Below are 26,654 nucleotides of genomic sequence, written 5' to 3'. Positions count from 1 at the left end.
TTCTGTTTTCTTCCTCTTTTCCAGTCTCTATCATTCATACTCTCGTTTTCACATTTCTCCTTCTCTTTCAGCCCCTCTCTCTCTCTTTGTCTCATTCTGTTTCTCTGTTTCTCTGTCTTTCTCTGCATCCTGTAACAAATCTATCATGGCCAAAATGTGCACCCTCCTAATTATTGAGTTCAGGTGTTTCAGCCACACCCATTGCTTAAAGCTGTGTGAAGCACAGAGCCATGCATCTCCATAGATAAACACTTAGAGTGGGTCATACTAAAGAGCTCAGGAGCCAGTTGTACCACCTGAACGTAAGTTTGATTGTAGCCTAGTTTGAACGTAAACTGTCTCTACATTTAAGTTTACAAGCTACTACAATTTAACTGGTCGCACCACGTAACATTAGTTCATCACAGTTTTAAGTTGTAACTTAAAATTTAAACATACTCTATAGCAGGTCAGTTTCTGGTTTGAGTCGGTAACCATTTCTACAGGATGGATTTCACCCATTTTCGCCGATCAGAGATAGAAAAGATCACAGACCTTCTAGCCGCAGATTTGCAACACAGTGCTACTTTGTGTCTGGCACTGAGATGTTTTGCTACAGGGTCATTCCAAAACCTGGGGTGTGACGCTATTCAAGTATACAGGTCAACTGCATGCAGAGCAATAAGATCAGCTCCATCCATGCTCAGATTGTGTGCTATGCTGACCTTTTATCATAGGTAAACACAATGTATAACACAAATTATTTAGAAAATATAACTAACATAGCTAACACTATTTTTCTGTCATTCGAATTCGAATAGTGATTACATTAGCTGCCTCTTCACTAACATTACCGACCATTCCGATGAGAACACAGCCTGAATGGTTTGAACGCAGTGGAAACATGTTATGGGGAGTGATGAATCACACTATCATCACTATCCAATGGATAGCAGGAAAACACCGCCTACTGGATGGCATGTACAGTGGCAGTAGTAAAGTTTGATTGCGGAGGTATAATGGTCTGGGGCAGTTTTTCAGGTTTTTTGGCTCACCCTTTTCATCCAGTGAAGTGTGACTCCATATTAATGTTCATGGATGTCGAAAGGGATGTTCAAGAAGCTTATATGGGTGTGATGGCCAAGTGTCCACATACTTTTGGCCATATATCATAGCGCACACTGTGTGATGTGATGTTGTTAGCTGTGTAGTTGTTCCTGTGTGGCCAGTAGAGTGCACTAGCCTACTTTCAGGTGCTTGGTGTAGGTGAAGTGAGTTATTTTGAAAGTGTAGCAGCTTTAGCAGAAATATCAGGCTGGTTTTGCTGTCGCCCAGTACTCAATGTTTCAATACTGGTGCGGGTATCGGAAAAAGATGCATCAATAGCAATGATCTGAACATAGAATTCAGAAAACAGTTGTTATATATGGAAGTCCGGAGAGGCCATAAGACGTTGCTGTAATTTTCTAGATTATAATCTTCAGATAACGAGTTACTTATCTCGTGTTCTCAAGATAAGAACTTTGTTATCCTGAGATCACAAGACATTGAACTCATTATCTCAAGACAATAACTTTGTTAACTCGATAATTATAAGATAACAAGATAATTAACTCATTATTTTAAGATAACCACCTTGTTTTCACGAGATGACGTGATAACTTATTATCTCAAGATAACAACTTTTGTATAATTAACTCGTTATCTCAAGAGGGCATTACAGAAATTTATAACTACGTCATTGCATCTCCAGACTTAAAACCATAGCCTTAAAGTAAAAACAGCCAATAAATGATAAAATTTTTGACTTTATCTGGTTGTTGATTTGAACTGTTTGCACTTTCAGGATGTTATTAAACAATGAATTGCTTTCTTTTTTCACTCTTTCAAAAAGTTTCTTGTGTAATTAATTTGAACTAGGAGGACAATCGTTAGATTAGTCGATTAATCACAAAAATTGTCAATAGATTAAATAATTATAGATGTAATCATTATGGAGATGTAACAGTGTTTGATTTGACTTGAACTGTATGTGTGCATGTGTGATTGCATTACCTGGATTGAGGAGCAGAGACGCTCTCTTAATCTGAAGAAGATAAACGTGCATCTGAGAATTAGTCCGGCTGATTGAAGTGGCACTGAACTTTATCCTGTAACTCTGTGTGTGTGTGTGTGTGTGTGTGTGTGTGTGTGTGTGTGTGTGTGTGTGTGCGTGTATGCCTGCATGCGTCATCATGTCTGCTGGTCTGCTGGTACCACCCAGATCTGTATGTTCTCACCCTTCAATCTAAAACGTCTCTCTCTCTCTCTCTCTCTCTCTCTCTCTCTCTCTCTCAAGCAAGCAGTACCTCTCTCGCCCTTCCCTTCTCTCAGTAAGCTTTCACTACTCTGCTAATTAAATTGCTAAGAAGAAATTAATGGCAGCGGTAGACAAAGCATATGAAATTTTATTAACAATCCTCATTGCATCCTGTCTCTCTTTTTTTTCTCTTCCTCTCTCTTTGAAGCTGATCTCACAGTGACCGGGCCGTATAGCTGGGTAATGGAATTGAACCACTGTGAATACTTATGATATTAAAATAAGGACAAGTAAGGTAGAGGTTACATGCCCAGGCTGGATTACAGCTGGATTGGGGTGCATTAAAGCCACGGCTTCAGTACCCATGCTGCTTTTTTGAGGGACAAATAAGCATAGTGGCTCAGTGATTGGCAAAGCACTGCATGTCCTCAAACCCATCCATTTTGTTGATTATATGCGAGAATAGGGTGAATACACGTGTACATGGGCGATCATGGGGCTGTATGTGTTTTAGCCTTGTTATGGCATAATGTTGGGTTACAGTAGATGCTAGTTGCTACATTTGCTTGCCTCTGATGATTATATATTTGTATCAAGCTTTCTTGTGCTTTTGCACACTATTGCAATACTAGAGGACACAGCAGGCTTGATGATTTAGCCATCCATTAAGTTTTACGTGAATTACCTTGTGAGCTTTATTGCAAGAACTGTGGTCCCTGATTATAGCTTAAAGTGCAGCACTTAAAGTGAGCTGTCTAGCAAAAGGCAACAATGAGTGAGGGTTTGGCTCCTACAGCATCCAATTTATACTATTCTAAATTGACCCTTAGAAGCTGCACTTACAGTTAGCTCCATAAATCTTTGATGGTGACAAAGTTGTTCTTCTGGCTGTCAGTCACAGAATACCCACACAATGTCTAAGCCACTTATCTTCCTGGGTTGTGGGGGTGCTAGGGCCTCTCCTAGCACTCATTGGTTGGAAGGCAGGAAAACACCTTGGACAGATTGGCAGTCCATCACAGGGCGCACATAGACATATACGTTCACTAAGGGCAGTTTTAGCACCTCCAGTTGGCCTGACTGCATGTCTTTGGACTGAGGGAGGAAACCCACGCAGATATGGGGAGAACATGCAACTCCACACGGAAAGGAACCTGGTCGACCCGGCCCGGGAATCAAACCCAGGCTCTGAGTAAGTTCTCTGTCACATTTAACCATTCTGCTGTGTGGCCGTGGACCCCTGTGGATTGATTGCCAACCTCTGCATCAAACGTAACTGCCTGGATGAGCAGGCACAGCCAGACTGTAACTACTCATTCATTTACTCATATCATTTAAGGTGGAATGGGAAAATTTGAACAAGAAGCTGGCAAGTTAGAAACTGACTTCAGCTTTGGGTTAACATTATAGCTGAAATGTAAAACCTTTGATTGGCTGGTTATCAAATAGAACCCTGCCATAAACAACACCACTGAAAAGATGCTACAAGTTCTTGTTCAGAATCTCAAGCAAGTAAGGCCACGTTGATGTGGTTCGATTTCCAGTCTGCACCACATTAAGGCGCCTAGTACCTGTTTGGTATCGAATTGAGGGGGTTTGCATTTCATCTATATTGTTAACATGAAGCTGAAGTCAGCTTCTAATTCGGCAGCTTGGTGCAGCAGTTGTTATAATAATCCCTCGTCATACCCCTGAGGGCGTCACCCCATAACCCACATTATTTCTCAGTCACTCTGGTTTGTTTAGTTTTTTTGGAGATTTCAAAGACACCTGCTAACATTAGAATGATGGCAGGATGACACAATGTTTGTGCAGTTTGCTAGTTAGTTATTTTCACACTTATCTTCACACCATTCTCTCCTAAATTCAGTTAGACCACCAATCCATAAGTCATGTCTTAGCTAGTGGCCATTATCTAATACATATGCTGCTTTAACATGGTGATAACATGTTCAGAACCATGCAATCCTGCCATAGAAACGCAATGACAGCTTGTGCTGATGGTTTGTATTCCATCTAGTATAGAAGAGAACAGTGTGGAACTGAATAAAACCATAAACAAACTACAGCCTTGATTGTTTATGGTGGTTGGATAGTGTAGTGGGTAACACCTCTGCCTTCTACACTGTAGACTGGGGTTCAATCCCCTGCCTGGGTAAGCACCCTACACTATACCAATAAGAGTCCTTGGGCAAGACTCCTAACACCACCTTCGCCTACCTGTGTAAAACAATTAAATTGTAAGTCGCTCTGGATAAGAGCGTCAGCCAAATGCCGTAAAATGTAATGTTTATTCTTTATTATGTCCTAGTGACAATCGAATATGCAGCTTTATTAAATGACAGTTTCTTCCCATACAACACAATGGCAGCATGCTTCACTGAGTCTCACTGAACTGGAGCTGTGGATATTTTCATGTTCAGTTAAAACTGAAGGAATGATCACAGCTGTACAATCACTGTACAATTACATTTTTACTTTAAAAGAATTCTTTACTCTTCCCAAAAAATGAAGACATACATAAAGAGGTAGACATGAAGATAAAATAATAGACATAAATATAAAACATAAGTAAGCTTTGTAGTTAAAATTACTTGTGCAGTATTGATCAAAGAGCATGAAAGTAAAGTCACATGTGCAGTAGTGTGCAAAGAGCAGAGAGCAGTGGTTATAAAGTGACAGAGGACAGCAGTCATAAATTTAGCAATGCTCAAACCTGAACTTAGTGAACTTAAGGGTTAAAATGGACACAAATAAACACTTTCAGTGTTGAATCACAGCAGGGGTTTAAATGGAGCTTTCTGAGGCAGAGGTCAGCTCCACTAGGTGTGTTAGAGTGGTCCTGAAGAGCATTAGAGGGTGAATGAGAGAAAAACGAGAGACCCCCTGGAGCTTTCCATTCAGTGTGGGGTTAAACAGTAGAATCACGATTCCACCCAGAAAAAAAGAGAGAGGAATAGATAGATAGATAGATAGATAGATAGATAGATAGATAGATAGATAGATAGATAGATAGATAGATAGATAGATGAAAGGAAAGTGAAATTGGCAGACATAGAAACAGAGTGAGATAGAGAGAGAGAGGCAACAGAGATTCTTCTTCTTTCCCTTTAGGGGTCGCCACATCGGATCATCTGCCTCCATCTTGCCCTATCCACCGCCTCCTTTACTTTTACACCAACCATCTCCATGTCCACCTTCACTACATCCACAAACCTTCTCTGAGGTCTACCTCTTCTCCTTCTACCCGGTAGCTCCATCTCCAACATTCTTTGCCCAATATATCCACTATTCCTCTTCAACACATGTCCAAACCATCTCAACCTGGCCTCTCTGGCTTTATCTCCAAACTGCTCCACCTTCACAGAGAGGCAACAGAGATTGAGATTGAGAGATTGAGATTGACTGCATGGTGGAAAGACAGCAGAGAGAGTGATGGACAGAGAGAACAAGAGAGGACCTGAGAAATGGATAATGAACCGACCAATCCCTGCCAACAAGATAAAGAGAGAGGAAAGGGCAGTGAGATTGTGAACTCGCTTGACAAAAAAGAAAAAGAAAGTGAGAAGATCAAGTATGAGTCTGAGAGAGAGAGAGAGAGAGAGAGAGAGACTCTACAGCAGTTAATTGAGGTTTGATGTCCTTTTGATTTCCTTGTGAGTCAAGCATGCTTCAAAAACAGTGAAGTATTACAGTAGCTGAAGGCTGACAGTGGTAATTAACAATTGTAAAACTGTATCATTGCACTCAATGTACATACACTCATGAATTTTAAAAATTACACACACATACACACACTTTTTAAAAACACCTACCTTGTATTTTTGTTCACTGGCCAGTTTATTAGAAACACCTACTTTATACTTCTACTCAGTGACCAGTTTAATGGAAACACCTACCTTGTACCTCCATTCATTGGCCACTTTATTAGAAACACCTGCTTTGTACTTCCACTCACTGGCCAGTTTATTAGAAACACCTGCCTTGTACTTCCACTCATTGGCCAGTTTATTAGAAATGCCTTCATTATACATCCACTCACTGGCCACTTTATGAGCTCCATTTACCCTAGGTTCATTAAATAGGTTTACTGTTACAGACTGTAGTCAGTCTGTTGCTGTACACTTTGTGAACCCCCTCTACCCCGTTTTATCATTATTATTTCTGACCAAAGGGCTGGTGCTGACCAGACATTATATGGCTCATGGACTATTCTTAGCATACCGCTGATGCTGACATACTAGTGGCAGTGACATGCTTGGTTGAAAGTGGTCTGACACCCAAATAATAGGCAGCCAAGAGCTGCTCTGTGTCCAGAAACTAACCATTGATGAAGGGCCAGGGATTGGCTAACACACACTGTGTGGTTTTATGTACCAAAATGGTTGCAGTTAATTTCTACATGAATGTTTTTTAAGCTTACTTTATTTACATATTCAAACAAGCTATTCGTATTACTGTGCATCAGAAACATATGTATATAAATGTCCTCTATTCTGACTAAGCAGTCTAGGCTAAAATATACAGCACAACCAGTGAAGCTTAGGCTAAAATCCTTGTGTTGATGTTGTAAAAAATAAACGTCATCCACAGAGGATCCATTTGCTTCCTGTCAGCCTGGAACAGCACAGCATTTGATCGTTTTCCCTATATTTATGACATTACAACCATTATAAGCTGTTTTCACAGCTTGGTTTCTATATATAGACTGCACCTTTCTGTTCCTTTTCCTCCACCTTGGGCCTCAGTAACTGGCTCTGCATGCAGGTTTTTCCTATGCATTACTGTTATTGACATGAGCGCATTATTATCCAGCAGCATTATTACTCTTCAGTCTGGCTAACTGGTTTACCTCTCTTTCCTCTCTCCTCCTTTCTTCATTCTCACTGCCTCTCCCTTCACCTCGCCTCATATCAGCGATCTCTCGGCCATCGATCGGCTCGCAGACCCGAGGGCTATCACACATTGCTTTTTCCTCCACCTCGGACGGCTCGCTCCGTTCCGAAAGATCAAAGATTTTTTTCTCAGCTGGATTTTCCAGCACCTCTTCTCACACAGAGGAGCAGTGATTAAACCCAACACCCTCTTGTGAAATCATCTTTCTCCCCAAAAAACGCACAGGCCACAATTGCCATATTGATTGAGGTGAACTTTTAGTTGAGGTAATAGATTTTTTTTTTCAGAAGGTGTGGTAACGAGAGAGATGCAGCAGCACATTGTAAAAAATGGTTTCACTTCAACCTAAAAAAATGAGTTCATGTGGTAACAAGCAAATTAATTTTATTCAACTAAAAGAAAAGGAATGTGAATGAAATAATTGTTCATTCAAAGCATTTATATAAAGTAGTTGAAGTGACAAACCATTCTTACAGTGTATGCTGTTGCCCCCATGCTTTAAATGACATTAACAGATATTTGTGCATAATTCAGTGGTTGAGATATAAACAAGGTCATTCAGACTGGTTTGATTTGAAGGGTTCACAATGTATACAACACCATTATACCCATTTTATATCCATGTACCATCCATAAATGACCGGTGAACCTGCACGTTTTTGTATATGATACTGGTAAAATTGTGGTAAATCTTGAAAAAAATTGTTTTCTTTGGAAAACATGTCTCACAACAGCCACTGAGAAGGCCAGAAGCTGACCTCATCGTAAAATAATGTCTAAGACACCAGGCAGCATATTCATAACCATTTCCTGCAATACATTTCTGTGATGTAACCTTTAGACACATTAAACCAGTGGGTGGCAGCCCTGGTCCAGGAGCTCTACCTTCCTGCACAGGTCCAATCACAACGTGCCACATCTACTCCATCTAAATATCTTCTACAAATGTCCTTGTTTGACTGGATCAGATGAAATAGTGTTATAAAAAAGGAGGGGGTGGCAGTACTTTAGATTGATGGAGCTAAAATCTGCAGGACAGTAGATCTACAGGAGGAGGGTTGGTGACCACTGCAAACTTTTGAGACATCTTCATCACCAGTTTTGTGAATGTGATGTATATCCATATAATTATGCAGGAAATTTAAATGGAGGGAAGTTGAATGTACATAATAGGCACTTTTAATAGATGTACACTCTTAAAAGTGATGGTTCTTCAAGGACAATGGTTCTATATAGAACCATGAACACTTGTTGAACCCTTAACATGATTAAAATGTTCTTTACATCATGAGGGTTCTTCAGGTTGATAGAGAATGTGCTGTTCTAAACCGTTTTGAAAAGGATTCTATTTAGCACCAAAAAGCTTTCTTCAATTGTTATGATGTCAAGCCTGTAACGATAGAAGAACTGTTTTGTTGATACAAAGAACCCTTGTTAAAAAGGTTCTATATAGAACCATATAAAACACTTTCTCCATCAGTCTGAAGAAGGCTTTCATGATGCAAAGAACCCTTTAATTATGCAAAGGGTTCCTTGAGATTTCATGGTTCCATATAGAACCATTTGCCTTACTGAACCCATGTATAGTATTTATAGTTGAATGGCTGTTGAAAATACCAACTATTGATGTTTTGTGCAGGAAAATGTACTTATTTATATTGTTTGTATACAGTGGCTTTTTAATTCTCACAGTTGCAGTGGGGTAATGTCATGAGACGTTCATATACAATTTTTGTGGATTAAAAAAAAAAAAAGCTTCTAAGTACCAAATAGAGAAACGAATACCAACGTAACAAACAAATTATAATATTCAAACTACTGGGGCCAGCCCAATGACCAGACCACCCAGTCACTAACAAATGCAAGATAGAACAGTTAGAACAGTTTCCCTGTGTCCTGGTTCTTAAGTAGGACTGCACATTTTTAGTGCTGCCCCTGCTCTCAACATACCTGAGAACGTTCCAGCTAATTAACTAGCCCTTCTTGTTGTTTGTTAGAGCTGAGAATTTGCAGAGACTGAACCAGGACTGGTAAACACTGAGTTAGCGTCTTCGTTTGGCAGCCTAGGAGTAGAAGCGTTCAAGGGTGGGGCAGTTACGTGACCACTCCAAGATATTATCTTCCATTTAAAGATAGCCACCCATCTGGCAGTCTGATAGAGGTAACCACTGACTCCTAAATGAGAACTCTCCACATAAAAGGCCTGGTTGAGCAATCAGATAAGCTCTTGTGGCAGTTCTCAGGAAGAGATAATGCAGCTGTCTTGGGCAGTAATGATGGGAAAGGCAGCAGAGTTCTCAAGAAAATGCAAAGAACCCTCGGTGCTGATCTCCACACATCTGCTATGCTCTTTTTACTCCAAAAAAGGTACCAGCACTCATAACCAACAAAAGCCATCTTAAATCACCAGCTTAAAGCTACCAAAATGAAAGTTACAATTACCAGGTAGCATGATGAGAATGAAATGATGCTTATTGGCTGCTTTAACTTTCATTATCTCTTGCAATGGTATCATTTAGCATCATTTTATCTTGTAGCTCTTTTTAGAACCACACCTTTTAGTGATGCTACAGCCAACAGTGGCTAGGAGTCCAAGAGCACAATTGGCCTTGCCAGTGTGGGTATGATGGCCCTCTCGTCTCCCACCATTATTTAGCACAACGCTAGCCGGTGCAGGTGTCTGTTAGTTGACTTAACAGAATTGGCAGTTGGCACTTACTTCTGAATGCATTCAGCTGTTTCAATGAACTTGCATTAGCAGCAGTTTGAAAAGACATAGTGGCGCTTCACAGGTCTCAGAGGAAGCCTGTGCTAGCTTTAGCCCTCCTAGCTCTGGTAGTATCGTATAAATGGGGAATCATAACTAGTGGGTGGAACTGAATACTTCTAAATTGGGACAAAAATTTGACAAAAAAAAGAAAATAAAGTGATAACAACAGTAGCCACATAATCTAAAACTAACATAAGAAGTAGCTAAATGGCAAGTATTATACATGTAATTCATACATAGAGTACTGGAGGTGATGGACCACATTTTTTTTAGCCTAATTTCTGGTCATAACCGCCATGAAGTTTATTAACTTTTCAGCATCAGGAAAAAAACAGAACTCATATATTTTTCAATATTTAGTGTCCACCCTGTACCCTAATAACAGCTCAAATTCTTTTCAGGAGACTTGCTCTGAGTGTTTCAAAGAAATCTGCAGGGATGCTTTTCCATACCTCCAATGATCATTCATAGAAATTGGTTGCATCTTTTGCTATAACTCATGTAATGCCAAACAAATTCACATTCTGGTCTTGATCTATAATCTGAATTTATTCAGTTGAACTGGCAAAAATCTTTGCATATAACCACAGCCAATGATGGTTTCTTGACAGCTACATATCCTTTCAGACTTTTCCATAGCGTCAAGTTATTTTCTCACAGTGGAAAGGTGGTCAGTAACATTCAAAGATGAAAGCTTTAAGCACTGTTTATCTGATGGGGACAGTTTTGGCCATCTCCCAGGTCTGGTACTATTATTTGGAGTCCTGTTTGCTCTACATCTTTTAAAAATTTTTGTACAACAGCATTGGAAGGTTCTGTTTTCAGACATATGAAGCCGATCAGTCTGATGAATGCGTTGAAGAGAATCCAAAGAGAACTCAGTTCAAACTTGGTAAAGGACGTGTCTTCTGAGGATGTGACTATTGTCATCATATCGTCATCAGTATAGCCTTGGTTTTGCAATTGAGAGCTAAACATTGAGCTGGACCTCCTTTTTGAGTCTGAGCGTGTGATTTTAATACATAACGGCGTATGAAGCAGTCCAAAAAACTCTGACCCAACATCTCTGACTATTTATTTTTATTTTCAGGCTTTATAGGGCCTATATGGACTCACAGCACATATCTTCTGACATAGCGATGCTACTTCTTCCAGTATTAATGACCATTTTGACTGGAAATTGAATACATGACGCTGATGACAGGCTTTAGCACAGTACTGTACATAATTTTTTGTGGAAGAGGTTAACTGAACAATATCAAACAATGTCATGTGGTCATGAGTCATGCTGTTATGTCATGTTTCTTTAAATAGAATCATTTGAGCATGGACCATTTTCCTCCAAAACGTCTTCCACCCTCTTACATCACTGATTCTTTGGCTCTAGATCGGCAGGTTTATGGGGCGAGCACCTGTTTTATATCTCTCAAAACAGCCTTCCAGCTCTTAAGTTCATTAAGCATCTTCAAAATAGCACTTAGATAACACAAACCACACTGTGGCACTATGTAATATGTGTTAATTATTAAAAGCACATAAAAGATTTTTTTAGTTACAACAACCTGCACTGATCTTTAATTAAGTCCCAATCCTAGACATTATGAAAGAAGATCCACTAGAGAAGTGTGTGAACTCAGCCCGTTCTATTGTGTGAGGCATGAAATGCAAAATGTGCTCTATAATTTACCATTATCAAAACTGTGAAATATCATCAAGTGATTTTACACACACCCACGTGCTGGCATCTCGCTTCTGTGTTTTAGAAGAAAGGAGGGAAAGATTGCGACTGTGTCCAAACGTGTGTGCTTTCTTACATCGTAGAGTGTGTGTGTGTGTGTGTGTGCACTCACGTGTGTGTGGGTATCCTCAGGGTAGAGAGTAGGTGTTTGGCTTCTTAAACGCTGAGCTTAGCCCAGCTGGTGACAGGAAGGGAGACACTATAGCTGCGGCATGTACAGATGGCCGTCCACTCAACCATGATGCTGACTGGCCAACTATTACCTCTGAGCCTCTGGTTTAAGAACAGGAATCCACATGTATAAAATTACCTTCATTCAGTTGAATGCAAATTTTGGAAACCCTGTTCAAATGACATATTTTGTTGTTTTTCTTGTGAAACGAAGTAAACACAACCTCTGCAGCAAACAATAAAGGCAGATAAAAATTCTCAAAATGTTAAAGCATAATTACTTTATATTTGATGAACCTGAAGAATAGAAGTTTGGACACCCCTTTTGCCAGATTTCACTGCTTGCAAATGCTTTCTGTTCCTTGCGCAAAGCTACGTCTGCAGTATTTTTGTGCCATCTTGCAAGATTTAAACATTTTGAATGTACAACATATTTAGAAACTACCAACAGACAGTTTATGATGTTGAAGTCAGGAGACTGGAAGGGCCATTCCAAAATCTGCAGCTTGCATGTCTTGTAGTAGTCCATGGAGCATTTTTGGATTATGTCCTGTTGTAAAATCCAGCTCCTTTTTAGCTTCAGTTTTTCAGTATTTGCTTCCAGAATGTGTTGATATTTAGTGGAATCCATTACTCTGGAATCTTCAGTTTACCTGTGCCACTGGCTGCCATACAAACCCATAGCATAATAGCATGTTTAAGCATGCTTAACAGTCAGCAAGGTGTTCCTATCGTCAAATGCTTTGTTTCACTCCAAACATATCTTTTGTGATTGTGGCCAAAGAAATCTTTTTTTTTTATTCATAAATCCACAGCACTTTTTGAAAATACATTTGGCATGTCTAGATGTTGTTTTGCATACTTCAGATGTTGACTTTTGTAATGAGGTCACAAGTAAGGTTTTTTTCTGATGACTCAAAATTTCACCATTCCAGTGTCGGCTAAACCTTCCTCAAGGTCCTTTGCTGTCATATGAAGGTTTTGCTTTGCCTTTCTGGCCAGCATACAAGCAGTTCTGCCTGATTTATTTTGGTGTTCCACATCTTGCCTTGATTTCTACAGCTCCTATTAACTGCCATTTGTTAATGGCATTTCAGACCATGTAAATTATGAATTTATTGACAATTCATGACCGGCCTAAGCTGCCCAACAAGTCAATGCCTAACAAGTTTATTCAGTTCTGAGATTTCATAAATGAAGGGTGTACCAGCTTTTACACATTTCACAAGTTATTTTTTCTGGGTTTTTTGGGTTTATCAAATGTAACATAATTATGCATTAACATTTGCAAAAAAACTGTACTTTTAAAAATAATTTGCTGCAGATGTTGTGTTTACATCTTGTCACTTCAAAATCAACAAAATATGTCATATGGCCAGGGTGCCTAAACATAGACTATAGGTGAGGGTCTTTATCAGATACCTCAAGGCCAATTTCAGAAACAAAAGATGGTAGAGAGATGTCAGAGGAGACAAGGGCACACAGTGTCACTGATGCACAGTACTACTCTAATCAAGCATCAAAAGCTATTTGTCTGTTACACCCCTTGTGGAGAATTTTTAACCTGCTAAACATGACTAAACGTGTATGAGTTACAAGTCAAATTAGAACAAACCTGGTTCTGTAACAGTTAGAGCCACAAATAGCACAGAATGCTTATAGCACAACATAAAGCAAAAGCAAGAGTCATTTGATAACAGCAGTAACCACATATAGCAGATGTCTTTTACGTTGTGTGAAAATTTCATCACGAATAGGTCAACAGAAATGTTCCAATATTGCTTGGAATAAAACCTCTTTTCATTAACTTGCATTAAAAGTAATGAGCATTTTTGCCTGTGCAAAAGTTATGGCATATTTTATTTTTTATGTTCTAATTCTCCTTGCATATTAAACTAGATATAAATTGAATAAACAAATAGAAATTCGGCACTAAAATATGCAGAAAATGCATACTTTTTTTCAGAGAATCAACCGAACATTTGACCTGGGGCTGTTTAAACATATGTGGAAAAAAAAAACTTTAAATTTGTGAAAAAGGTGGTCCTCCCATGCCAACATTCACACATGCATGAGTAATTGATGATGGATTTAATAGATATGTTACTAAATAAATAGCCCTTTTCAACATGAGGAGGATACTTGTCCTGTTGTCTTATTGGCCTGGAAGCATAATACAAAACTGGGCTAGGAGAGCTGAAGAAACACCTGAGCAACCCATATATCATGAAATCTACACATGATAGCTTACATATCAGAACTCAAGGCAAAATCCAGACAATGCCACAGCCATAAAAATAGATCTGCTGTTTTGCTGCGGCCAGAGGTGAGGGCGAAAACAACAGAGGTGCTTTTAATAAACCGTCATTTTCAGATTTTCACATAAGGTCGTGTTTCAAATGTGGAAGTCAAATTGTAAGGTTGCCTGCATATCTACAGCAGTACTAACCAAGCCCCATTTGCATTAGTAGGTTGCACCTGATGCCCTCGGTCATGCTAATAGATGCAAATGTAACTGCACTGAGTGCAGTGAGTGAATGAATGATGGCTGGTTGAGAGACAGTAAAGCAATATGGAACATGTTCATGTGCACTGAATTGGACTCACGTTACCCTGTTATGTGAGTGTACGCATGTAGGCATGCATCTCGCTTTCATTTAGGCCACAGTAAGTTCCTTGGACAGGCTTTCTGGAGACAGATTAAGCCTATTCGTTTTGTATATGTTCTTGATGGAAAATCCATTTTAGTCTACATCTAGGCTCAGTCTGTGTCTGGACAAACAGGACATTTGGGTCTCACAATTCTCCCCACTCTCTGGTTTCGATGCAGGGATGTCTCAGGATCTAATCCGAAATGCAGAAAATAATTGAAATGCATTAACATATTGATTTTATTTTCAGGTGGTTGAAGCCTTGATAGTTTCCTAATGGAATTGTGATTGATTAAAGCTCATCACATTATACTTGGGGAATGGATAAGTGTGGGAAGATGCCACTAGATCTTACATCACCTCTACAAAGGTTGAGGTGTTGGAACACTTCCAAAAACCCCTGCATTGCTAGTAAGGCTGCACGGATTTGATGGTATCGGCTGGTATCAGCAACAATACTGATGTTACGAAAGCTACACTATGTATGTATTGGGAATTGGAGACTTCTCTCCGGACCTCTGGTGGAATGTGTGATTGCATGAAATGTGCGAAGTGAATGAAACATTGCAAATAATGCAACTGCATTGCATGTCATGCACTTAATTTCTTTGTTATCTTATGTATTTATTGGTTTTATATACAAATAATATATGTAGTTACAGCCTTGTGTTACTTTACACAGGAACAAATGTGTGTGTTTATTTTAATTTATATCAGACTAGTACTCTGTATCAATGTGACATAGTGGAATTGTTATTAGCAGAAGAAAACATATTGATGCAAACCCAATTGCTAGTAATGAACCAAAGGAGCATGCTTGCTAATATTATGTTAACTATTCCCGATCAGCTTTCATGTCTGGCTTTGCTTTAGGAAAGTTTGTTCCAAGTCAAACATTTTGTGAATGCTAAGTGAGCTAAGACTGCTAAAGCCAGTTGTTCTTTATCCCTATAGCTGGATAATCCAGATGAACAGGCTGCACAGATCAGACGAGAACTGGACGGACGCCTTCAGATGGCCGATCAGATAGCAAAAGTAAGTGTGTCTGCCTGAAACAATCAGATGGTGTTCAGTAGAAAGCTGCTTTGATTAATACCCCTAGACAGAGTGGATTCTGTACGTCTGCCGTAACTTGAAGCTCATCTTTACAAGATCAAAACACGTTCAATAATGCAATGACACCGGGAGGAAGAATATGTAAAGATATGCATGACTGACAATGATTTCTAACAGAAAACAGCACTGGGTCTTCATTATGAAACCCACTCATACCTCTTCTCTGCAGGTTCTATCCTAAGTACAAAGAGACAAACGCTGCACACGCTGCAAATTATTTAGTATATAGAAGCATAGAGGGATCAGATAACATTCATGCTTATACTACTCTTCAAAAGTTTCAGTAATATGTAACATATGTTTCCAGAAATATATCTATATAAAGATTTTGCTGCAGACGAGATGATTCTGACATGATGCTGGATTAAAACTTCAAAGAAATCAGATTGAATACATTTTAGATGTATCCAGGAATATGAACAGACTTGTAGATGATTATGTGAAATGAAGAAAAACAATCATGTTCTGGCTGGTCCACCACCATAATTGAGCTGTTCCACAGATAAATTATAGCAAGATTTCAGTAAAACGTTTTAACTGTTACACTAGCAGATTTAAGCTCCCAGATAGTGAGCATCTTCTGGCTTGATAAGGTCAGCACCCCACTGACTGTTTGCCACTGCTGGTCCACCCTCAGACCACCCAGATTACAGTCCTGCATACAAGCTCTAACTAGCTCTCCAACTATCTCCTCAAACAGATTTTAAATGTACATAGACATTAAGTTTAGAAAATAAACTAAGACAAATATTACAAACAACTGTGAGAAAAATGATGACTAGGCCTAATATAAAGTGATTTTTATAGAAAATGCTGACACTGTGCTAGATTGCAATGTGTTACTAATTTAAAAGTACAACTAAAGAAAGGAAGGAAAAATAAATAAATTACACTGTAAGGGGAAAATGAGTGGTGATAAGTGGAATTTTGTCTAATACTCGGCTTAAACACTGGTGGGCCACCCAGAAAATGCTGAGCGGACCAGCATCTTTGCCATAAGCAGGCCAACAGTAGCCCACTATCCTCTTGCTCTTAGGGTTGTTCCACTAGCATGAATTAGCTTTAATAGCATGTTGTTGTATGTTTTAGCTGTTACACTAACACATTTTAGCAAATATTAGCTGTCCTACCAGAGCATTTTACCTGTTCCAGTAGCTGTTTTAGCCGTTCCAATAGTGTATTTTAGCTGTTATACTAGCATGTTTGGTGTGTTTTAGCTGTTTCACTAGCACATTTTAGCTTGTTTAAGCTGTTTCATCAATACATTTTAGCACATTTTAGCTGTTCTACTAGCTTTTATGTTTTAGAGGATAGTGGACCACTGTTGCCCTGCTGGTAGCAAAGCTAACTACCCACTGGGTTTTAGCTTAGTGTTTTCTGGCAGCCCTCTGGTGGTTAAGCAGAGTATTAGACAATATGTCACTTTTCAGTGCTCATTTTCCACTCACAGTCCAATTTACTGATTTGTCCTTCATTTCTTTCCTTTGCAACGCTTTGTAAATTAGTTTAGCAAATATGTTTAACAGCAATATTATAAATAAAGCCGGTTATATAGCTGTAAACAATATAGCACAGTGTCAGCAACAACAAATTCAACAAAATTGTTTTATATAAGACCTAGTCATTCATTGTTTCTGTCAATTGTTTGTAAAATCTGTCATATTTCATTGTCTAAAATAAAAGTCTATGTGCATTTAAACTGTTTGAGGAGATTAAAACCTGGTTAGACTTTATATGCAAGACAATAATTTCAGTGGTCCAAGGGTGGACCAGCAGCATATAGTCAGCGGGGTGCCAATTTTAGGAGACTGATATATGCTGGCTATCAATACATTGTAGCTGTTCCATTAGCATGTTTTTGTTGTTCCACTGTCAAATTTTTAGCTGTCCCACTGGCATCATTTACCTGTTTCACCAGGACATTTTAGCTGTTGCAGTATCTTATTTTTTCTTTAATTAATAAATTTTACCCCATCACTTTTGGAGGTATGGTGCCACCCCTGTCTCAGATTAATTGGGGTGGCACTAGTGATGACACTCTTATGTCTGTCATCTCTTTTAACCTGCTTTTCTCCTTCTTTCTGCCTCCCCCTTGCTCTTTCTCCCTTTCATCCTTCTTTCCTGACCCACAGGCTGGTAAATTCCCAAAGTTTGTATCAAAGGATATGGAGGCCATGTACATTGAGGAGCTGAAGTCGTCAGTGAATCTGCTCATGGCCAACCTAGAGAGCATGCCCGTGTCTAAGGGTGGTGAGTTCAAACTGCAGAAACTGAAGAGAGGACACAACACCTCCATCATCGACATGGGCCAGGAGGATGAAAACCAGTTGTCCAAATCCGATGTGGTTCTCTCCTTCACTCTAGAGGTACTGCTAGTCCTCTCTGTACTGCTTTCAAGAAAGACTAGCTCACTTAATCATTGCTGAAAATGACTTGATTCATTTGCAATGGCATTACTTACACCAATGATTTGTCCAAAAATCTAATTTACACAATTTGCCCGCTTTTTTGCCCCCCAATTTGCCAAATTTATCTTATTGACAATATTGTGTTATAACATAATGTTTGGTGTCTGAAGTTTGCTGCATTAATTTTACACTGTGGCACTCATGACTGGCATTGGTCCTATCATCAGTTCGATCCCTGATAATGCTACAGTCATCCATGCCGAGAATCCAAGAGAGCATAATGCCTCGCTCTTTTTGGGTGGGTACGATGTCTCCCCACCCCCCCAACCCATCACTCAGCATGATGTTGGCCAGCTCAGTGTTTTCTCTGACTCTGTTCAGCTGTCCTATGATGTTGCATTAGCAGCAGTTTAAAAGGTCTCAGAAAAAGCCTGTGCTAGCTTTCGCCCTCCTAGCCCCGGTGGTATTGCGTGATGGGGGGGCTTATTAGTGAGTGGATTTGGAAGCGTCTAAATTGGGGAGAAAAACAGTACAGTATGAACAAAAAATTACACTGCAATGGATGGCTGTACCTACCGGTTAACACCTGCCTATAGATTAAGTGACCCTTATTAGTCCCACAAGAAGGAAATTTCACCTTCGCATTTAACCCATCCATGAAGTGAAACACCACATACACTCTAGTGAGCACGAACACGCACACACACACACTCACAGGGGCAGTGATCACACTTGCCTGGAGCGGTGGGCAGCCCGGTCCACAGCACCCAGGGAGCAGTTGGGGGTTAGGTGTCTTGCTCAAGGACACCTCAGTCATGTGCTGTCGGCTCTGGGGATCGAACCGGTGACCTTCTGTATTGTATTATTTCTTTCAAAATTCATACACCTCTGTGCCAACTATAGAAGTAATAAGGAAAATTCAGTCGTCCTTTCAGTTCTTTAATGATTAAAAAAGAATTAGCCAGTTAGAGGTAACAGTATTTAGAAGTCCTGTCACAAACCCTGCCTACCTTTACTCTAAACAAACCATAGCCAGTGAGGCTTGATTAAAATAATATAATCTTTATGAATAAAATAATGTAAAACTCTCAGAGCTGTTTCTGACCAAAACATGAAACTGGCCTGTGAAGGTGAGGTTTGGCCTCTCCCTTCTTCAGCATGGAGATTTTTATCTATCCGTTTAATAATAGTATGATTTGATAGACTTTCAGAAGGTCTAGAGAGAGACTGCTTATTAGAAATCAAACTGTGATTGGTTGATTCCTCTGTTACTTTGGAATCATGCTAAAGGGTAATCTAATGTGTTTAGCCTTCTCTTCAGCTCTTTTAGTCATAACCAATAGGAAATCTCGCTTAACTATATCTGCCTTGATATCATGGAGAAAATAATTTCTTGATTGGCCAGTTTTCTGCAGGACGTTACATGAAATTGGCCACTTTGCAACTAGCTACAATATTAAGAAAGATTCAAGGGATCAAGCGTTCTTCAGTAAAGAAAATTGTTCTATATAGAAACCATGAACCCTTTGCATAATTAAAGGGTTCTTTGTATTGCTAAATGGTTCTTCAGATTGATGGAGAATGTCGTGTAGATGGTTATACATAAAACCTTTATGAAAAACAAGCCTATAACAATAGAAGAACCCCTTTTGGTGCTATATAGAACCCTTTTTTATAAAGGTTCTATATAAAACCATATAAAACATACTCTGTCAATCTAAAGTGCCCTTTCATGATGCAAAGAACCCTTTGATCATACAAAGGGCTCATGGTTTCTATATAGAACCATTTTCTTTACTAAAGAACCCTTGAAGAACCCTCTTTTTAAAGTGTGTATAAAAACAGAAGTATGTTGCAGAGCTAAAATTAGCAGCTGGCTTAAATGTTGTCTGTACTGAGTGTTGTGTGTGTACTGTACTGGTGGCTATAATTACTCATTAGCAACATTAGCCACGTAGCTCCAGAATGAAACCAAAGAAGCAAACCTCAGACACAAATAAGTCAGGTCTATAAGCAGGGAATAGAACAAAATGTGTAAATTTTATTCTACCTTAAATTTCATGCTACCTTAAATTATTCCTGTATGAAGAGGTTCACTGAATTGGCTACATTAATTGACCAATTTAAATTGCTTTCCATAAAAATGTTGAATTATTTCAGCTTATTTTACAGTGTATAAAACGTTTCAAACTGAGCACAAAAATGTGCTCTAAGTTTTAGAGAAGAGAAAATATGCAACCCTCAAAAGGACTAATTGTGGTTTACTGAAGGAGAGGCTGGTAAATCTATATATGAGGCCACTGTAAAAGGTACTGTAGGAGGAGGTATTGTAGTGCTGGGTGTGGTCATAGTTTAGTGCATTAGTGAATACTTGCCTGCTTCCTGCATCAATTTCTGGCTAGGCGTTTAAGCCTCTGCATATCAGAGCAATGATTTTGTGCATGATGACCTGATAAAAAGATGCAATAATCGCTTAGAAACAGTCTTTAATGATGTAATGGTGAAATGTCTGTGTGATGCACCTGTTGGTCTTCATCAAGTAGATTGAGGATTTTTGAGAATTAGATTTACAAGCTGTTCATTCTGAACATCTCGTTCCATTGCCTGCCAGCATTAAATATTACAAATCACAAAAGCCATGTTTTTTTGCAATTGTGGCACATTTCATTTGGATTTCATTTCGAAGAGAATTTAGAACCTGTCACCTTGTGTTTGTCAGATTTAGCAGGCCGGCGAGAGAGGACAGAGCAACCTTTGCATTTATAAGCACTGTGTGTGCGTGCGTGTGTGTGTGTGTCTGTGTGTGTGTGTGTTTTTAGACATTTTTAGGACTAAAACTGCCAGTTTTTTGCAAGTTTCAACTCACACACCATCACTGTTGGCACCTGCATACACTGCTATTTTTACACATGGTCAGTTATAACAGTGGAAACATCACTGGACTACATTCACTAACATCTCAGTACCAACATGTCAGTGTCACTGCAGTGGTGAGAACAGTCCACAACCCAATAATACTTGCTCAGCGACGGTCCTGGGGAGAACGATTGATAATGGAGGGCGGGCTAAAAGGGGGACAAATTATGCAGAGAAAGAAATGGACCACTCTCTGTAATTGTAGAATTATGAAATCTATCTGTATGGTAAGTGGACCTGATAAAATTGATAATGGATGTAGATACAAGGTATTTGCACCTAATAAATATACACTACTGATCAAAAGTAGTATTTGGAGTAGTCCTTATCATTTTATCAGATATCAGTAACATTAACAACATATCAGTGAAATATCAGTAGTGAAGCATCTTGTAGATGTTCTTTTGATACATTACCTACACTAAGTGGATGTATTGTTAATATGTTAATGAAATGACTTAATCTTAACCCTGGGCCTAATCCTAATCCTAACCCAAACCTTAACCCAAAACTTAATCCTAACCCTCATATGTTTTTGACATGTTACTGAGAGTCCATTAAGTGCTTGTTTCATCTAAAAAGGCCTCTCAAAATAAAGTTTAACTAAAGTTTGGCATCACCTGTCATATTAATAATTTGATGATATTCAGTGTACGAAATATATGTGTGTGTGTGTGTCTGTGAAATTACGTGTTTATTTGATATAAACTAGACGTCAAAATGTAAACGGCTGATTTATTTTCAATTCACAATAGTTATCTGATCAGCAAGATATGGTCTCCATATCTGGGCATTAATTTTTATGATAATTTCATTCTCTATGCTAGATAGTTTTCTCAGTTATTTTGGAATCATCTACAGTTCCATTTATCATTGAAAATGCCTTCATTTTTACAGCTTTCTACAAATTTTACGTCAAATGACAACAAATGTTTTGTTGATATTCGAAGTGAAAATAACACATCCTTCATAGGGAACACAGTTCTGCACATTTTGATGGACAATTACTGTTAATTTGATTCATTTAACATAGAAAAAAACACATAAATGTGGCCTGAGCAAAAGATATGGCACATTTATAAAGTATATTGCAAGTTTTATTTGTTTAGTATGCAAATAAATAGAAACTGAGCTCTAAACTTTCACTTAGAAAATCAACAAAACGTCATTTGATCTGGATGCAACTTTTGCATACAACTAATAAACATATTAGAATCATTTCATACATGTATCTGTTTGCAGAACACACCAAAAAAGTCTATCCAGTCTACCCGGACCAGCCTAGACAGCCTACAATACAACACCTCATACATCTTCCTTCATATCTCAGCCCTTAACGCACTGGGGCTTCTGGGACCGCCCTGACCGCACACCCAAAGCTATAGAGCGCTGTAATGAATGCCCCATATGGACAGCTCCTTCATCTACCCCAATAGCTCTGTGCTGACAGCATCATCGAGCGCATCTCCCTGCCTGCCCTGTGCATCGTGATTTGTAAGACGCTTGCTTTAATATGACTGCGCAGAATGATGGGTTCTGAAGCAGACAGGTGTGGCCCCCCCCAGGTCCACTGCATCTATCAAATGGAAGGGAAAGGAAGCTGAGTGGGATCTTACATGTGGAAGTATTAGAACTTGGCCTTAACAAGCACACTGTCTTATAATCAGATGTATGGTGTGTATTCTTAGAACCCTGTCCCCATGTGCCCCTGTTCAATTAAAGCACTGATCTAGCCACAAATCAAATATACACATTTTTCACCTAAACCTAAATGTAATTGATCAGTCAGGACATGTTTGGTGTTTGCCATTTGCTTCTTTAATTGTGCACTGTAGCTACAAGCCTTATGTAGCTTGCAATAGGCGTTAATAACTTGCACACATTGTTTAGTTTGTGTTGAGTTCAAATAAACTCAAATAAAGTTTATGTGGTTTCAGAGACTGTATAACATATTGTTATCTACAAAAATGGATAAACAAAAACACATTACACACTGCTAGCCTTCCATTAGTTGTTAGCTACACTGGCCTCATAGATCTAGTGCTAAACGCCAAACGTGTTTCTGCTGATAAACTACTGTTGGTTTTAGTTGAGATAAGTAAACATGTTTAAATTTGATTTTTACTTTGTCTGTGAGGGTCTAGAATTATAATATTCAGTAAGTTGTTGTTCTTCTCCTTCATCGTTTGGTCTCAGGTTGTGATCATGGAGGTACAAGGCCTGAAGTCCCTCGCACCCAACCGCATCGTCTACTGCACTATGGAGGTGGAGGGGGGCCAAAAGCTTCAAACTGACCAAGCTGAAGCCTCCAAACCAACGTGAGTCGCATAACTTCTTTCACTGTACATAACAATGCAGAACTGCAGTAATTCCACATTGTCCATCAAGATTTATGGACTTAAACTCTAAAGACTTGTATGTAGATCCACACAGCAGTCCTTACATTCATAGCTATATGACTTACATGTGAGTTTTGTACTAATTACTGAATAAATCATAGTTGTGCTGAATATGTTACATGTTCAAAGGGTTAAATCTATAATGTATGACAAACTATGGGAATTGCTTCACATCTAACATTGCTTTTACTCCATACTTACTCTCAGGCTTATTATATATTAAGGCTTATTATTTAGTAACTACAGGGACTTCAATGCAAACTGGTTGATCTGTTCTTAGGTTATCGAACTCTGTAATAAAACTTTGGACCTGGTGGGCTCTGGTCATTTAAGGGGTTAAAGACACTCTGTAAAGAATTTTTATAGAACTCCTAAATAAACCATCTGGCCTAAAGGGTCTCCTCTGTGGATGAGAACCCAGCATAAATAGCCAAAATATATTAGAAGGCTGCGACAGCTACATTGTAAATCATTAAAAAATTAGAAATAGCATATGCTATAATGATGTCTGCGATGCTTATTAGAGAAAGGCCATTTGTTCAGCAAAGCATAACACATCTTTTAGCATGCACTCCTATCTCAGTGAGAGTTTCTCACTGGGAGAAAGTCCATCATGGCTGGAGTCATGGAGTCTCACGCTGAATAATTCATTCCACTGTGTGATTGATTAAAGTAACAGTATTACACTGGCACCCTATCAGCAGTTCCCACAGTTTTAACTGCAAGTGGTTGTTATTGTGTAAACAGGCCCTTTTCCCCAAGTGCATCTTCAGTGTTTTAAAGGAGTGAAAGAATCTGATCTTAAATTCCGGGACTCACCACAGAGTAGTCTTGTGGGGCCAGACGTGATCTCACAATGAGAGTGCACATCTCGACCTGTAAAATATTTGGTGCTGGACTGTGGGGAAATCTGTTGTAAAGAAGGGTATGCCCCTATAAAGCCCATCCCCAAATGCTTCCAGTCTATGCTCCTTTAATGTCTGGAGTACAATCGGTAGCACAAATAAAATGCTATCGTTAGCTCGGAGAACTGTTTTCCCTCGCAAGAGGTAAAGTTCAGTTTTATTGCACGGAATGTTTTCTGCACATGTAACACACATTGGCATGGTTAACTGGAGCTTGCTCGGGGGGGATTTTCAGCTATGCTTACTTGTTAAAGAGTCTTCAATCACCCCTCGCTTTGAGCATCGCTTTCACAAAGCATAGATTGGTTTAGAAGTTTTTGTCGACATCCGTACCCCCATGTCTATGTATGGCTCCTTGAGACTTCTCAGTGATATAATCTTCTAATTCAAAATGTTTTAAGCTCCAATGCTGCCTACTCAAAACGATTACCTATAGCCCTGAATCCCGTCCAGTTGCTTTAGAAGATCTCGTACTGGTGTAGGCTCAGGAAACTGTAGAGAAACAGTGCTATTGTGTGTGCATGCGTTTGAAAACAGTGAGCTGTGTGATTGAATGATTTCTTCATTACATTCTACAGCTTGACCTTAAAATCGGTTCTGTGTGTTGTAATGTGTGCTTGCAGTAAGTTTGCACATGTAAGCACAGTCAGGAGATTCATTAGACAGAAAAGGCGCTGATCTTATTACTCAACAAGATTTACCACATGCCGTACAGACCCACACTCACATTCAGCAGGTGTGCAGTGGGAGTGTGTGCAGAGTGTGTGTTAAGCTGGAGGGCTGCTGGGAAACACATGCTGCATCTGTCTGATCACACACCTGATGAGCACCTCAATTGATCTAGCAACATCAGCTTAATCAAAGAGTGGATTATTAGTGTGTGTGTGTGTGTGTGTGTGTATGAATAGATAGGTACAGGTACTGAAATTGTGTTCCTAAATGCATCAACTGAACTAATCAGTATGAATGATAAATAAATAATGAAAAATAAATCACCAACTCATTATCAATCAATCAACGCCTTCGTATTTATAAAGTGTTACTTGTCTTTTTTGGGAACATTGTGCTGCTGCTTATCATGGCCATAACATCACATTGGATTTCATTTGCTCAGCTTTAAACCTAGAATGAGAAGAAATGTATAAAATGTAATTATTACTTTAAATAATTCAGTAACATTGTCATCCAGAGAAGGCAGAGTTATATGAACTTAAAAATCACATGATTTCCATAGTATGAACACAGTTTTCATCACAAACACATAGTGAGAGCAAACAGTGTCGGCATGTTCCATCCAGTGATTGTATATATCATATATATCTGTAGGGAAGCCTCAGGGCCTTTAAGGCCTTCAAAGTCTGTCATTTTTTGTTCGTTCTTGTTTAACAGAATCATTGTGGTTGTATTACTTAAATTAGATGGTTTCCCCTTCTGAGTCTTGGTTTCTTCCTTTTGGTCTTAGGGAGCTTTCCTTGCCACTGTCACTCATGGGGGCTCGGACCCACAATTTTTTTTGAAGCTGCTTTGTGACTGTTGTAAAATGCGTTATATAAGTAAACTTTAACTTGACTTGAAGTAGTACTCCTACTTCATTGTTAAGGTCTGCTTTTAAAACAAAAGGGTTTAATTATCAAACCTCCCCGTGGAAAATGATCCAATCAGGACAGCTTTCTCATTGTCTAGGACTTCAGGAGCTGAAGTGGAGGCTGAGGCCCTGTTTCAATGCTCTTTTTACCTTGTCCTTTTTGATGTGCATCACACTTACGCTACACAAGTGGCCACTTACGGCAGAAGGAGACAGTGAGGAATGAACTATTGAGTCGCCTGCGGCAGGTTAGCTTTAGTGAGCTAATCGACTAGACATGCAAACTTTGCAATGACTTTTTCTGAGACATAGAGCCTTTCTGTTAGCCGTGTAGGCTTTAGCATGCTAACTAGCCAGCTAGCAGAGAAAAATGATGAAGTGGTATCAGCGGTAATGTATAGAAAATATACACTGCTCAAAAAAATAAAGGGAACACTCAAATAACACATCCTAGATCTGAATGGATGAAATATTCTCATTGAATACTTTGTTCTGTACAAAGTTGAATGTGCTGACAACAAAATCACACAAAAATCATCAATGGAAATCAAATTTATTAACCAATGGAGGCCTGGATTTGGAGTCACACACAAAATAAATTAAAGTGGAAAAACACACGACAGGCTGATCCAACTTTGATGTGATGTCCTTAAAACAAGTCAAAATGAGGCTCAGTATTGTGTGGCCTCCACGTGCCTGTATGACCTCCCTACAATGCCTGGGCATGCTCCTGATGAGGTGGCGGATGGTCTCCTGAGGGATCTCCTCCCAGACCTGGACTAAAGCATCCGCCAACTCCTGGACAGTCTGTGGTGCAATGT

At 39.2% G+C, this 26,654-nt stretch overlaps 1 protein-coding gene across 28 annotated transcripts in view; it reads left to right on the top strand.

Moving 5' to 3' along the window:
• Positions 1–26,654, top strand: part of cadpsa (Ca2+-dependent activator protein for secretion a) — a 192,419-nt gene that overhangs the window by 58,697 nt on the left and 107,068 nt on the right. For all 28 annotated transcript variants that reach the window (XM_037532117.1, XM_017711840.2, XM_017711831.2 and 25 more), the window contains exons 4-6: positions 15,459–15,539; positions 17,753–17,986; positions 23,141–23,262. In XM_037532117.1, the coding sequence (XP_037388014.1) occupies positions 15,459–15,539; positions 17,753–17,986; positions 23,141–23,262 (437 nt within the window). The remainder of the gene's footprint in view (positions 1–15,458; positions 15,540–17,752; positions 17,987–23,140; positions 23,263–26,654) is intronic.

Source organism: Pygocentrus nattereri, chromosome 21, assembly GCF_015220715.1.
Source record: "Pygocentrus nattereri isolate fPygNat1 chromosome 21, fPygNat1.pri, whole genome shotgun sequence".
NCBI lineage: Eukaryota > Metazoa > Chordata > Actinopteri > Characiformes > Serrasalmidae > Pygocentrus > Pygocentrus nattereri.
Note: the sequence above shows the minus strand (reverse complement) of the source record. Positions and strands in the feature narration are given on the sequence as shown.